The 13,519-nt window shown below is 60.8% G+C and overlaps 1 protein-coding gene across 1 annotated transcript in view; it reads left to right on the forward strand.

Annotated features, from left to right (window-relative positions):
* Positions 1-984: 984 nt before the first annotated feature.
* The window catches only part of LOC123764882 (homeobox protein onecut), a 472,865-nt gene continuing 460,330 nt past the window's right edge, over positions 985-13,519 (forward strand). Inside the window, exon 1 of the mRNA XM_069302672.1 lies at positions 985-3,467. Coding sequence (XP_069158773.1) covers positions 1,754-3,467 — 1,714 coding nt within the window. The 5' untranslated portion in view covers positions 985-1,753. The remainder of the gene's footprint in view (positions 3,468-13,519) is intronic.

Below are 13,519 nucleotides of genomic sequence, written 5' to 3' on the forward strand. Positions count from 1 at the left end.
CCTAACCCCCGCCCCGTCCCTAACCCCCGACCCGTCCCTAACTCCCGCCCTGTCCCTAACCCTTGCCCCATCCTAACCCCCGCCCTGTCTCTAACCCCCGTCCCGTCCCTAACCCTCGCTCTGTCCCTAACCCTCGCCATGTCCCTAACCCTCGCCCCGTTCCTAACCCCCGTCCCGTCCCTAACCCTCGCCCCGTCCCTAACCCCCTCCCCGTCCCTAACCCCCGTCCCGTCCCTAACCCCCGCCCCGTCCCTAACCTACACCTCGTCCCTAACCCCCGCCCCGTCCCTAACCTCCGCCCCGTCCCTAACCCCCACCCCGTCCCTAACCCCCGCCCCGTCCCTAACCCCCGCCCCGTCCCTAACCTTCGCCCCGTCCCTAACCCCCGCCCCGTCCCTAACCCCCGCCCCGTCCCTAACCCTCGCCCTGTCCCTAACCCCCGCCCCGTCCCTAACCTCGTCCCCGTCCCTAACCCCCGCCCCGTCCCTAACCTCCGCCCCGTCCCTAACCCCCGTCCCGTCCCTAACCTCCGCCCCGTCCCTAACCCCCGTCCCGTCCCTAACCTCCGCCCCGTCTCTATCCCCCGCCCTGTCCCTAACCCCCGCCCCGTCCCTAACCCCCGCCCTGTCTCTAACCCTCGCCCCGTCCCCCTCCCATCCCTACTGCTGTGCCGTCATACTGAGCCTGGCCCCGGACGGCATCGCTCAGTATACGATCAGCTGTGCTCAAGTCGCTGCCAACATGTTCCCTACTTCCCTTGCGTTTGTGGGGCGGTATGGCGCGAGGAATACATGTTTTGGTGGCACAGGTGTGTGGTGTGGGGAGACAGGTGTGTGGTGTGGCAGAGGATTGGCAGCACAGGTGTCTCATTGACTAGCGAGGGTGAAGCGATTGACCTCCTCAGTCCGCGCAGTCACAGTTGCATCACGAGGCCAGCCTCTCTAGTACGACGAGCCGCGACGTTTAGAGTCTCCTCACCTACCCTGCTCCTCCACCAGCCTCAAAGTGCTTGTGCTATATGAGCAAGTGGAGTCTGGCGGATTGTGTGTTATCATGTTTGTTGACATAAATGCTATTGATCAGACGAAAGGAAGTTATCGGGTAAGACAGGTGAGATCAATAGGGCCGCGCCATGTGCTCGCCCCACGTGGCTTTGTATACATTCCGGCCCGCAGAAAAGTTGGCCGGCGGCCGAAGTGATCCTCGAAGTCCTGGGAAGACTGCGGCTACCGACGGCGTCTCTCAGCGCTGCGCCGCTCCCTGCCATCTAAACACGCCTTAGGTCCAACAATGGCAGCCCCCAACGCTACTGGAATAGTGCCTCTCATTCCAGGCCTGGAACGGCCGGGAAGCGCGATGCCGGCCGCAGTTTTCCGTCTCAGGACCTTTTGACAGAGTTTAAAGTGGTGTAAGTGCTGAGAGGTAGACACCCGGGTCTAACAAGTGGTTGCTACTTCAACGAATGGTTGTTTTTGTAATGAATAATTTGCTAGAAGTTGTATTTGAGCCATGTAAACAAAGAGAGCCTGGCCGAACATCCCCGGCCGGGCTGCGTACTAGGGTGCGCGAAGTGTAGCCATACAAACATGGACGTCTGTGGAAGGGCAAGTCTCGTGATCTTGTGAAATTTTAGTGACTTTACGCTTGACCAGGACTCGGCGGGTGTGACCAGGATCAAGATTAAGGTATTGGTGTTGGTTTGGTGTAGCCAGCAAGGTGTCGGAGTGCGTGTAGAGGGTGTTATAGCGAGGAGATGAGCGAGGCCGGGGCAGGCGAGGGGCCCGGGGGGGAGCACGGCGCGAGTCCGGGGCTGGGCGGGTGCGGGGCTGCGGGTCCGCCAGCTGCTGACTCGCCTGCCGCGACCACGGCTGACGCTGCCTCGCCACTCTGCTCATCGCCACCGTCGCCAACCCCTGAGCCTGACGACCCATCGTCGACCCCCACGCGCGCCTCAGTCGCGCGACACGTGCCCACGCGCCCGGACCACCTCGCCCCCGCGCACCACCCGCCGCTCTCCCTCGCCACTCACCGCCACAGCCCCGACCCTGACGATCCTGACGAGGACCCCGACCTGCAGCCACGGATCCTGCACACCCAGACCGTAGCCCTCCATCACCCGGAAGACGACAGCGAACTGTCGCCCTCGGCTCACGTGAACTATAAGGACGAGCCGCTCAGTGTTAGTGTTGTGCACGAGGACTCTCAGTTGGACTCTCATGACTCGGGACTGTTGAGTCCTAGTGAACTTTCTCCCCGGGAAGGTCAGGTTAGTGTACCAAGCATGATTGACGCGTCGGACTTCAGATCCCTCCAGCCGGAGCCCATATATCAGAATCTGTCGTCGATGAACGGCCGCATGTCGCCGCCGGGGTTCTCGCCTTCGTCAGCGAGCAGTTACGCCACGCTGACGCCCCTGCAGCCGCTGCCCCCCATCAGCACAGTGTCAGACAAGTTCGCGTACGGCCACACGGGTAATGTGTCGGGCAGCTTCACCGTGATGCAGAACAACGGGTTGGGCAACATGTTGTCTATGGGCTCGCCTTACCAGTACGACAAACTCTCCATGTCGCCGCCTCACTACTCCTCCAACAACGGCCTCGGCCTCAACCTGGGCCACCAGCACTCGCCTCTCTCGCCTCACTCCTACCAGAACGGCTTGGCGTCCCCACAGAAGTCTCTCAGCCCCAATGGCTACGACTCTCCCTACACCCGGCAGGATATGAGTCGCACCACCCTGGCGGCCCCACAGTCGCCCACACTGTCGCCCCCTGTGTCGCTACACTCACCCCCACAAGCTTTCTCAAACTTCAGCGCGGCGCCCACGCCCACACTCACTACCACCTCCCTCAACATGAACGGACTCTCTGGGGGCAGCGGGCTGGGGTCCCTGTCACCCCAGGCAGTGTCCCCACACAGCCCCAACTACAGCCCCCACCACCACTTGCAAGTGCCCCCGTCACCCCCACCCATCAAGCAGGAACCCATTTTGCACGGTGCCAGTTTGGGGTGCCAGCTGGCCAACATGACCCAGACCATGCCCACCACTATCTCTCAGAGCCCCCCACATGCCCACATGGCCGTAACTATGGCACAGCAAGCCATGGTACCCACAGCACCCATGTCGGTGGCCAGTGCTTCTGTGGGCGGATCTCAAGTGCAAATGAAAACCTCACAGATGGCCACTACGAGTGCGGGCAGCGTGGGCGTGGGAGCGGGTGCGGGCGAGGTGGAGGAAATTAACACCAAAGAGCTGGCACAACGCATTTCTGCCGAGCTCAAGCGGTACTCCATCCCGCAAGCAATCTTCGCCCAGCGTGTGCTGTGTCGCTCTCAGGGCACACTCTCAGACTTGCTCAGGAACCCTAAGCCCTGGTCCAAGCTTAAGTCCGGCCGCGAGACCTTCCGGCGCATGTGGAAGTGGCTCCAGGAACCCGAGTTCCAGCGGATGTCAGCCCTCAGATTAGCAGGTAAGTCTGGCTTCATTCATCCCTGTACTCCCCGCCGCCGCCACTTCCCCTACAGTACTTCCTCCTGGTATCCGCCAGTACCACTCCAATATTATATACTGAATGTGTACTGGTCTCTGTAATGTGGTGCTTGTTTGTCGCTGGCGGGAAGGAGAACAATGGTCCGAGTGGTTGTGTTGTATGGTTGGGTTGGGCAGCGCTAAGGGCCTCACCCTTGAGTGTCTTCAGGAAGCCTCGTAACGTCCAGTTATTAAGTGCAGGAGAGAGGCGATGACGTGACTCATGGTCGGTGTATGAGAGTGGTCGCTGTACTGGCAGCTGCTGCCATACACCGCCCCAACACTCACCTTTGTTGTCATACACTCAACTATGATAACTTACAGCATTTAACAATCATAATCTCCTGCGACATTTGTATCAGATGAGCATAGTCTCCAGGCGATGATAATTCAGGAAGTGTGTACTGGTTTACCCGGCCGCGGGGTAAACCAGTACACACACGGAGAGTGAGTCTGTTCCAGTACCTCCCGGTACAGGACGTTCCAGTACCTCCCGGTACGGTACTGGGGAGTATATCGTCATATTTGTGGGAGAACTGAGAGACTTGTATGAAGCAGGGAGGTGGAGGGCGGGCGAGGCGGACATGCACGCGCCAGACCTCAGGGGAACCACCGCTGCCTCCTCCTCCTCCTCCCGTAACACACGCACGCACTCACACTCACACGCACACAGTCACACGCTCGCACACACACACGCGCTCAAATACCTCTCCTGCTTCCCCATGTAAACCGCTCCCGTATAAACACAGCAACATATAAAATCTCATGTAAACTGAAGGAGAATTGTAACATTATCTTTACATCATCCGTGTTCACGTGATGCGAGAAGTTCAGGTGCGAATTTCCAGGAAATCTTGGATACTTTTCGCTACCGTTGGCGGAGCGGGGGATTACTGGCGGCAGTGATGATTCACTCATCTGGAGGCTCGCACTCATCGGCTTCTTCACTCATCGTGGACCACTGATGGACCACTCTGGTCAGCGCTGAGCGTGAGAAACACGCTGGAGCGAGACGTGAGTAATATAATATTTTGGTGTTAGTGGTTTGGTGAGGCGCGCGCGGTGTGTCGCGTGGGTGAGCGGCGGCTCGCTGACAGCCGCCGCACGCGACCTGCAGCACTACTGCCGCCCTCGCCACCCCGCCGCCGCCGCCCTCGCCACCCCGCCGCCGCCGCCCTCGCCACCCCGCCGCCGCCGCCCTCGCCACCCCGCCGTCCTCGCCACTCCTGCCACCCTGCTGCCGCCCCGCTACCGCCCTCGCCACTCCTACCACCCCGCCGCAGCCCCCGCCACCAAGCTGCCACCCCGCCTCCTCCGTCCTCGCCGCCCTGGCTAACCTGCCGCCGCCCTCGCTAACCTGCGGTCGCCCTCGATAACCTGTCGCCGCCCTCACTAACTGGCCGCCGCCCTCGCTAACCTGCGGCCGCCCTCGCTAACCTGTGGCCGCCCTCGCTAACCTGCGGCCGCCCTCACTAACTGGCCGCCGCCCTCGCTAACCTGCCGCCGCCCTTGCTAACCTGCCGCCACCCTCACTAACCTGCCGCCGCCCTCGCTAACCTGCGGCCGCCCTCACTAACCTGCGGCCGCCCTCATTAACCGGCCGCCGCCCTCGCTAACCTGCGGCCACCCTCACTAACCGGCCGCTGCCCTTGCTAACCTGCCGCCGCCCTTGCTAACCTGCGGCCACCCTCGCTAACCTGCGGCCGCCCTAGCTAACCTGCGGCCGCCATCACTAACCTGCCGCCGCCCTCACTAACCTGCCGCCGCCCTCGCTAACCTGCCGCCGCCCTCGCTAACCTGCTGCCGCCCTCGCTAACCTGCGGCCGCCCTCACTAACCTGCCGCCACCCTCACTAACCTGCGGCCACCCTCGCTAACCTGCCGCCGCCCTCACTAACCTGCAGCCGCCCTCACTAACCTGCGACCGCCCTCACTAACCTGCCGCCGCCCTCACTAACCTGCCGCCGCCCTCACTAACCTGCCGCCGCCCTCGCTAACCTGCCGTCGCCCTCGCTAACCTGCGGCCGCCCTCGCTAACCTGCCGCCGCCCTCACTAACCTGCCGCCGCCCTCACTAACCTGCCGCCACCCTCACTAACCTGCCGCCGCCCTCGCTAACCTGCCGCCGCCTTCACTAACCTGCGGCCACCCTCACTAACATGCGGCCGCCCTCGCTAACCTGCGGCCGCCCTCACTAACTTGCCGCCGCCTTCGCTAACCTGCGGCCGCCCTCGCTAACCTGCCGCCGCCCTCGCTAACCTGCCGCCACCCTTACTAACCTGCAGCCGCCCTCACTAACCTGCCACCGCCCTCACTAACCTGCCGCCACCCTTACTAACCTGCAGCCGCCCTCGCTAACCTGCCACCGCCCTCACTAACCTGCCGCCACCCTTACTAACCTGCCGCCACCCTTACTAACCTACAGCCGCCCTCACTAACCTGCCACCGCCCTCACTAACCTGCCGCCGCCCTCGCTAACCTGCGGCCGCCCTCGCTAACCTGCCGCAGCCCTCACTAACCTGCCGCCACCCTTACTAACCTGCGGCCACCCTCGCTAACCTGCCGCCGCCCTCACTAACCTGCGGCCGCCCTCGCTAACCTGCGGCCACCCTCACTAACCTGCGGCCACCCTCACTAACCTGCCGCCGCCCTCACTAACCTGCGGCCACCCTCGCTAACCTGCGGCCACCCTCACTAACCTGCCGCCGCCCTCACTAACCTGCAGCCACCCTCGCTAACCTGCCGCCACCCTCACTAACCTGCCGCCGCCCTCACTAACCTGCGGCCACCCTCGCTAACCTGCGGCCACCCTCACTAACCTGCGGCCGCCCTCACTAACCTGCCGCCGCCCTCGCTAACCTGCCGCCGCCCTCACTAACCTGTCGCCGCCCTCATTAACCTGCCGCCGCCCTCACTAACCTGCCGCCGCCCTCACTAACCTGCGGCCACCCTCACTAACCTGCGGCCACCCTCACTAACCTGCCGCCGCCCTCACTAACCTGCCGCCACCCTCACTAACCTGCGGCCACCCTCACTAACCTGCAGCCGCCCTCACTAACCTGCGGCCGCCCTCGCTAACCTGCGGCCGCGCTCACTAACCTGCGGCCGCCCTCGCTAACCTGCGGCCGCCCTCACTAACCTGCCGCCGCCCTCACTAACCTGCCGACGCCCTCACTAACCTGCGGCTGCCCTCACTAACCTGCCGCCGCCCTCACTAACCTGCCGCCGCCCTCACTAACCTGCGGCCACCCTCACTAACCCGCGGCCGCCCTCACTAACCTGCGGCCGCCCTCGCTAACCTGCGGCCGCCCTCACTAACCTGCGGCCGCCCTCGCTAACCTGCGGCCGCCCTCACTAACCTGCCGCCGCCCTCACTAACCTGCCGCCGCCCTCACTAACCTGCGGCCACCCTCACTAACCTGCGGCCGCCCTCGCTAACCTGTGGCCGCCCTCACTAACCTGCGGCCGCCCTCACTAACCTGCCGCCGCCGTCACTAACCTGCCGCCGCCGTCACTAACCTGCGGCCGCCCTCACTAACCTGCCGCCACCCTCACTAACCTGCCGCCGCCGTCACTAACCTGCGGCCGCCCTCACTAACCTGCCGCCGCCCTCACTAACCTGCCGCCGCCCTCACTAACTTGCGGCCGCCCTCACTAACCTGCCGTCGCCCTCACTAACCTGCCGCCGCCCTCACTAACCTGTCGCCGCCCTCATTAACCTGCCGCCGCCCTCACTAACCTGCCGCCGCCCTCACTAACCTGCGGCCACCCTCACTAACCTGCGGCCACCCTCACTAACCTGCCGCCGCCCTCACTAACCTGCCGCCACCCTCACTAACCTGCGGCCACCCTCACTAACCTGCAGCCGCCCTCACTAACCTGCGGCCGCCCTCGCTAACCTGCGGCCGCCCTCACTAACCTGCGGCCGCCCTCGCTAACCTGCGGCCGCCCTCACTAACCTGCCGCCGCCCTCACTAACCTGCCGCCGCCCTCACTAACCTGCCGACGCCCTCACTAACCTGCGGCTGCCCTCACTAACCTGCCGCCGCCCTCACTAACCTGCCGCCGCCCTCACTAACCTGCGGCCACCCTCACTAACCCGCGGCCGCCCTCACTAACCTGCGGCCGCCCTCGCTAACCTGCGGCCGCCCTCACTAACCTGCGGCCGCCCTCGCTAACCTGCGGCCGCCCTCACTAACCTGCCGCCGCCCTCACTAACCTGCCGCCGCCCTCACTAACCTGCGGCCACCCTCACTAACCTGCGGCCGCCCTCGCTAACCTGTGGCCGCCCTCACTAACCTGCGGCCGCCCTCACTAACCTGCCGCCGCCGTCACTAACCTGCCGCCGCCGTCACTAACCTGCGGCCGCCCTCACTAACCTGCCGCCACCCTCACTAACCTGCCGCCGCCGTCACTAACCTGCGGCCGCCCTCACTAACCTGCCGCCGCCCTCACTAACCTGCCGCCGCCCTCACTAACTTGCGGCCGCCCTCACTAACCTGCCGTCGCCCTCACTAACCTGCCGCCGCCCTCACTAACCTGCCGCCGCCCTCACTAACCTGCGGCCGCCCTCACTAACCTGCCGCCGCCCTCACTAACCTGCCGCCGCCCTCACTAACCTGCCGCCGCCCTCACTAACCTGCCGCCGCCCTCACTAACCTGCCGCCGCCCTCACTAACCTGCCGCCGCCCTCACTAACCTGCCGCCGCCCTCACTAACCTGCCGCCGCCCTCACTAACCTGCCGCCGCCCTCACTAACCTGCCGCCGCCCTCACTAACCTGCCGCCGCCCATCCCAACACCGCCGCCCATCCCATATATATATATATATATATATATATATATATATATATATATATATATATATATATATATATATATATATATATATATATATATATATATATATATATATATATGAGACAGTGTCAGACCACGGAGGAAGAATTGAAACAGGAATTTCCTTAAGTACTTTCGTATATTAATACATCTGTTTCAATTCTTCCTCCGTGGTCTGACACTGTCACATTTTATATCACGTTTTAATTGTCGTGATTTACACACACACATGGTGGTGGGCAGGCCCACACACCCACCACAGCCCGGTTGGTCCGGAACGTCTTTTAGAAAACAGTTAATTTTTCTCTTGAAGATGTCCACGGTTGTTCCGGCAATATTTCTTTTAGTCGCTGGGAGGACGTTGAACAACCGCGGACCTCTGATGGTCCGCGGTTGTTCAACGTCCTCCCAGCGAGCATAAGGAATATTGCCGGAACAACCGTGGACATCTTCAAGAAGAAACTAAATAGTTTCCTGCAAGGAGTGCCGGACCAACCGGGCTGTGGTGGGTATGTGGGCCTGCGGGCCGCTCCCAGCAACAGCCTGGTGGACCAAACTCTCACAAGTTAAGCCTGGCCTCGGGCCGGGCTTGGGCAGTAGAAGAACTCCCAGAACCCCATCAACCAGGTATATATATATATATATATATATATATATATATATATATATATAATGCAAATATTAATGCAGGGAAAGTTTGTGTGAACGTCGGCAATTAAGAATGAGAAACACAGATACTTAGCGTAGTGGTGAGTGACGGTGAGAGGCCGGGAGTGACGGTGAGGGGCCGGGAGTGACGGTGAGGACTGAGAGTGACAGTGAGGACTGAGAGTGACGGTGAGGGCCGGGAGTGACGGTGAGGACTGAGAGTGACAGTGAGGACTGAGAGTGACGGTGAGGGCCGAGAGTGACGGGGCCCAGCTCACTACCTGACGTCCTCGGCCGCTCCCACTAACCAACACCACTCACTCGTCATCACACAGTTCTCATCAAACTGCTTAGAAAGGTGTGCCCAAACGGTGCTGTAGAGGCAGCTCTCTCGTGATTAGTGGGCGCCATGCGTGCGTGTTGTTCAGTATCCTGTTGGAGACCCCCTCAGTGTTGTGGCTGGGACCCACTGTGACTCCCTCAGTGTAGACCAGACGTTGGGACCCCCTGTGACACCCTCAGTGTAGACAAGACGCTGGGACCCCCTGTGACACCCTCAGTGTAGACCAGACGGTGGGACTCCCTGTAACCCCCTCAGTGTAGACCAGACGCTGGGACCCCCTGTGACACCCTCAGTGTAGACAAGACGCTGGGACCCCCTGTGACACCCTCAGTGTAGACCAGACGCTGGGACCCCCTGTGACACCCTCAGTGTAGACCAGACGCTGGGACCCCCTGTGACACCCTCAGTGTAGACCAGACGCTGGGACCTCCTGTGACACCCTCAGTGTAGACCAGACGCTGGGACCCCCTGTGACACCCTCAGTGTAGACCAGACGCTGGGACCCCCTGTGACCCCCTCAGTGTAGGCCAGACGCTGGGACCCCCTGTGACCCCCTCAGTGTAGACCAGTGTGTCCGTGACTAACTGGAATAGTAGTGTAATAGCCGCGGGTATTGTCGCACAACGGTATTAGTGAGATTGTTCCGCCGTCCGCCACTGCCGCCGCTACGCCGCCGTCCGCCACTGCCGCTGCCGCCGCTACGCCGCCGTCCGCCACTGCCGCCGCTACGCCGCCGTCTGCCGCTGTCCTCCGCCGTGTTGTGACACCTGACAGGGAGCTCATTGTCGAGACAGCTGCTGCCTGGGTGACAACCTGAGCCCCCTTCTTCAGCAGTTGTACCAAGCCTGAGCCCCCTTCTTCAGCAGGTGTACCAAGCCTGAGCCCCATTCTTCAGCAGGTGTACCAAGCCTGAGCCCCCTTCTTCAGCAGGTGTACCAAGCCTGAGCCCCCTTCTTCAGCAGGTGTACCAAGCCTGAGCCCCCTTCTTCAGCAGGTGTACCAAGCCTGAGCCCCCTTCTTCAGCAGGTGTACCAAGCCTGAGCCCCCTTCTTCAGCAGGTGTACCAAGCCTGAGCCCCCTTCTTCAGCAGGTGTACCAAGCCTGAGCCCCCTTCTTCAGCAGGTGTACCAAGCCTGAGCCCCCTTCTTCAGCAGGTGTACCAAGCCTGAGCCCCCTTCTTCGGCAGGTGTACCAAGCCTGAGCCCCCTTCTTCAGCAGGTGTACCAAGCCTGAGCCCCCTTCTTCAGCAGGTGTACCAAGCCTGAGCCCCCTTCTTCAGCAGGTGTACCAAGCCTGAGCCCCCTTCTTCAGCAGGTGTACCAAGCCTGAGCCCCCTTCTTCAGCAGGTGTACCAAGCCTGAGCCCCCTTCTTCAGCAGGTGTACCAAGCCTGAGCCCCCTTCTTCAGCAGGTGTACCAAGCCTGAGCCCCCTTCTTCAGCAGGTGTACCAAGCCTGAGCCCCCTTCTTCAGCAGGTGTACCAAGCCTGAGCCCCCTTCTTCAGCAGGTGTACCAAGCCTGAGCCCCCTTCTTGAGCAGGTGTACCAAGCCTGAGCCCCCTTCTTCAGCAGGTGTACCAAGCCTGAGCCCCCTTCTTCAGGAGGTGTACCAAGCCTGAGCCCCTTCTTGTCCTCCTGAACATAAGTTCAGCGTGAACCCATTGATGAGTTTTGATCACATATGAGGCGCTGAAGAACCGTCCTGGCCTCACGACGACTTCTCAGGACCCCTTAATGAAGGGGGCCTGAGAGGGAAGGATAGGCCTGATGGTGGGGCTAGTAGGATAGGCGTCGTTCTCTGTGGGGGGCGCCCGCGAGCCTGGTTCCTGCCGTCGTGACCAGCACGCGAACTGCGCGTGATAATCCCCGCGAAGTCCTGCTGGCAGCGATGGTTGCTGCTGATGTTTGTCTTGTTTGTTTGTCTTGTTTGTGTCTGGGTTCACTGCCAGGTGTGGCTAGTGTCAGGTACAACACCCCTACACCTGGCCACCACACCCCCTACACCTGGCCACAACACCTCTACACCTGGCCACAACACCTCTACACCTGGCCACAACATCCTTACACCTGGCCACAACACCTCTACACCTGGCCACAACACCTCTACACCTGGCCACAACACCTCTACACCTGGCCACAACCCCCTACACCTGGCCACCACACCCCTACACCTGGCCACCACACCCCTACACCTGGCTGCAACACCCCTACACCTGGCTACAACACCTCTACACCTGGCCACAACACCCTTACACCTGGCCACAACACCTCTACACCTGGCCACAACCCCCTACACCTGGCCACCACACCCCTACACCTGGCCACAACACCTCTACACTTGGCCACAACACCTCTACACCTGGCCACAACCCCCCTACACCTGGCCACAACCCCCTACACCTGGCCACCACACCCCTACACCTGGCCACACCACCTCTACACCTGGCCACAACACCCTTACACCTGGCCCAACACCTCTACACCTGGCCACAACACCCCTACACCTGGCCAAAACACCCCTACACCTGGCCACAACACCCCTACACCTGGCCAAAACACCCCTACACCTGGCCACAACACCCCTACACCTGGCCACAACCCCCCTACACCTGGCCACAACACCTCTACACCTGGCCACAACACCTCTACACCTGGCCACAACACCCCTACACCTGGCCACAACACCCCTACACCTGGCCACAACACCCCCTACACCTGGCCACAACACCCCTACACCTGGCCACAACCCCCCTACACCTGGCCACAACACCTCTACACCTGGCCACAACACCTCTACACCTGGCCACAACACCCCTACACCTGGCCACAACACCCCTACACCTGGCCACAACACCCCCTACACCTGGCCACAACACCCCTACACCTGGCCACAACCCCCCTACACCTGGCCACAACACCCCTACACCTGGCCACAACACCACTACACCTGGCCACAACACCCCTACACCTGGCCACAACCCCCCCTACACCTGGCCACAACACCCCTACACCTGGCCACAACACCTCTACACCTGGCCACAACACCCTTACACCTGGCCACAACACCTCTACACCTGGCCACAACACCTCTACACCTGGCCACAACACCTCTACACCTGGCCACAACCCCCTACACCTGGCCACCACACCCCTACACCTGGCCACCACACCCCTACACCTGGCTGCAACACCCCTACACCTGGCTACAACACCTCTACACCTGGCCACAACACCCTTACACCTGGCCACAACACCTCTACACCTGGCCACAACCCCCTACACCTGGCCACCACACCCCTACACCTGGCCACAACACCTCTACACCTGGCCACAACACCTCTACACCTGGCCACAACCCCCCTACACCTGGCCACAACCCCCTACACCTGGCCACCACACCCCTACACCTGGCCACACCACCTCTACACCTGGCCACAACACCCTTACACCTGGCCCAACACCTCTACACCTGGCCACAACACCTCTACACCTGGCCACAACCCCCCTACACCTGGCCACAACACCTCTACACCTGGCCACAACACCTCTACACCTGGCCACAACCCCCCTACACCTGGCCACAACCCCCTACACCTGGCCACCACACCCCTACACCTGGCCACAACACCCCCTACACCTGGCCGCAACACCCCTACACCTGGCTACAAGAGTAGGCCTATACAGGCTAACAGCCTCATGTCAGACCGTCAGCCTACCATAGCTCCTGGGCCCCACTCCGGGGTAAGCGGGCCCGGGCTCAAGCCCCGGAGTGGGAGGCTTAAGCATCAAAACATCTTGTTCCCGTCTGGTGTAGAAGAGCTTATCTTACTGACTACTTGGCATGGCATCTCCAGCTCCTCTTTACACTACCAGTGTGTTCCTAATACACTCTTATTAGGATCATATATATATATATATATATATATATATATATATATATATATATATATATATATATATATATATATATATATATATATATATATATATTTATTTATATATATACACATGTGATTCAGTATTCAGTACACACACACACACACACACAAACACACACACACACACACACACACACATACACACACACACACACACACACACACACACACACACACACACACACACACACACACACAAACACACACACACACACACACACACACATACA

Source organism: Procambarus clarkii, chromosome 48, assembly GCF_040958095.1.
Source record: "Procambarus clarkii isolate CNS0578487 chromosome 48, FALCON_Pclarkii_2.0, whole genome shotgun sequence".
Classification (NCBI taxonomy): Eukaryota; Metazoa; Arthropoda; class Malacostraca; order Decapoda; family Cambaridae; genus Procambarus; species Procambarus clarkii.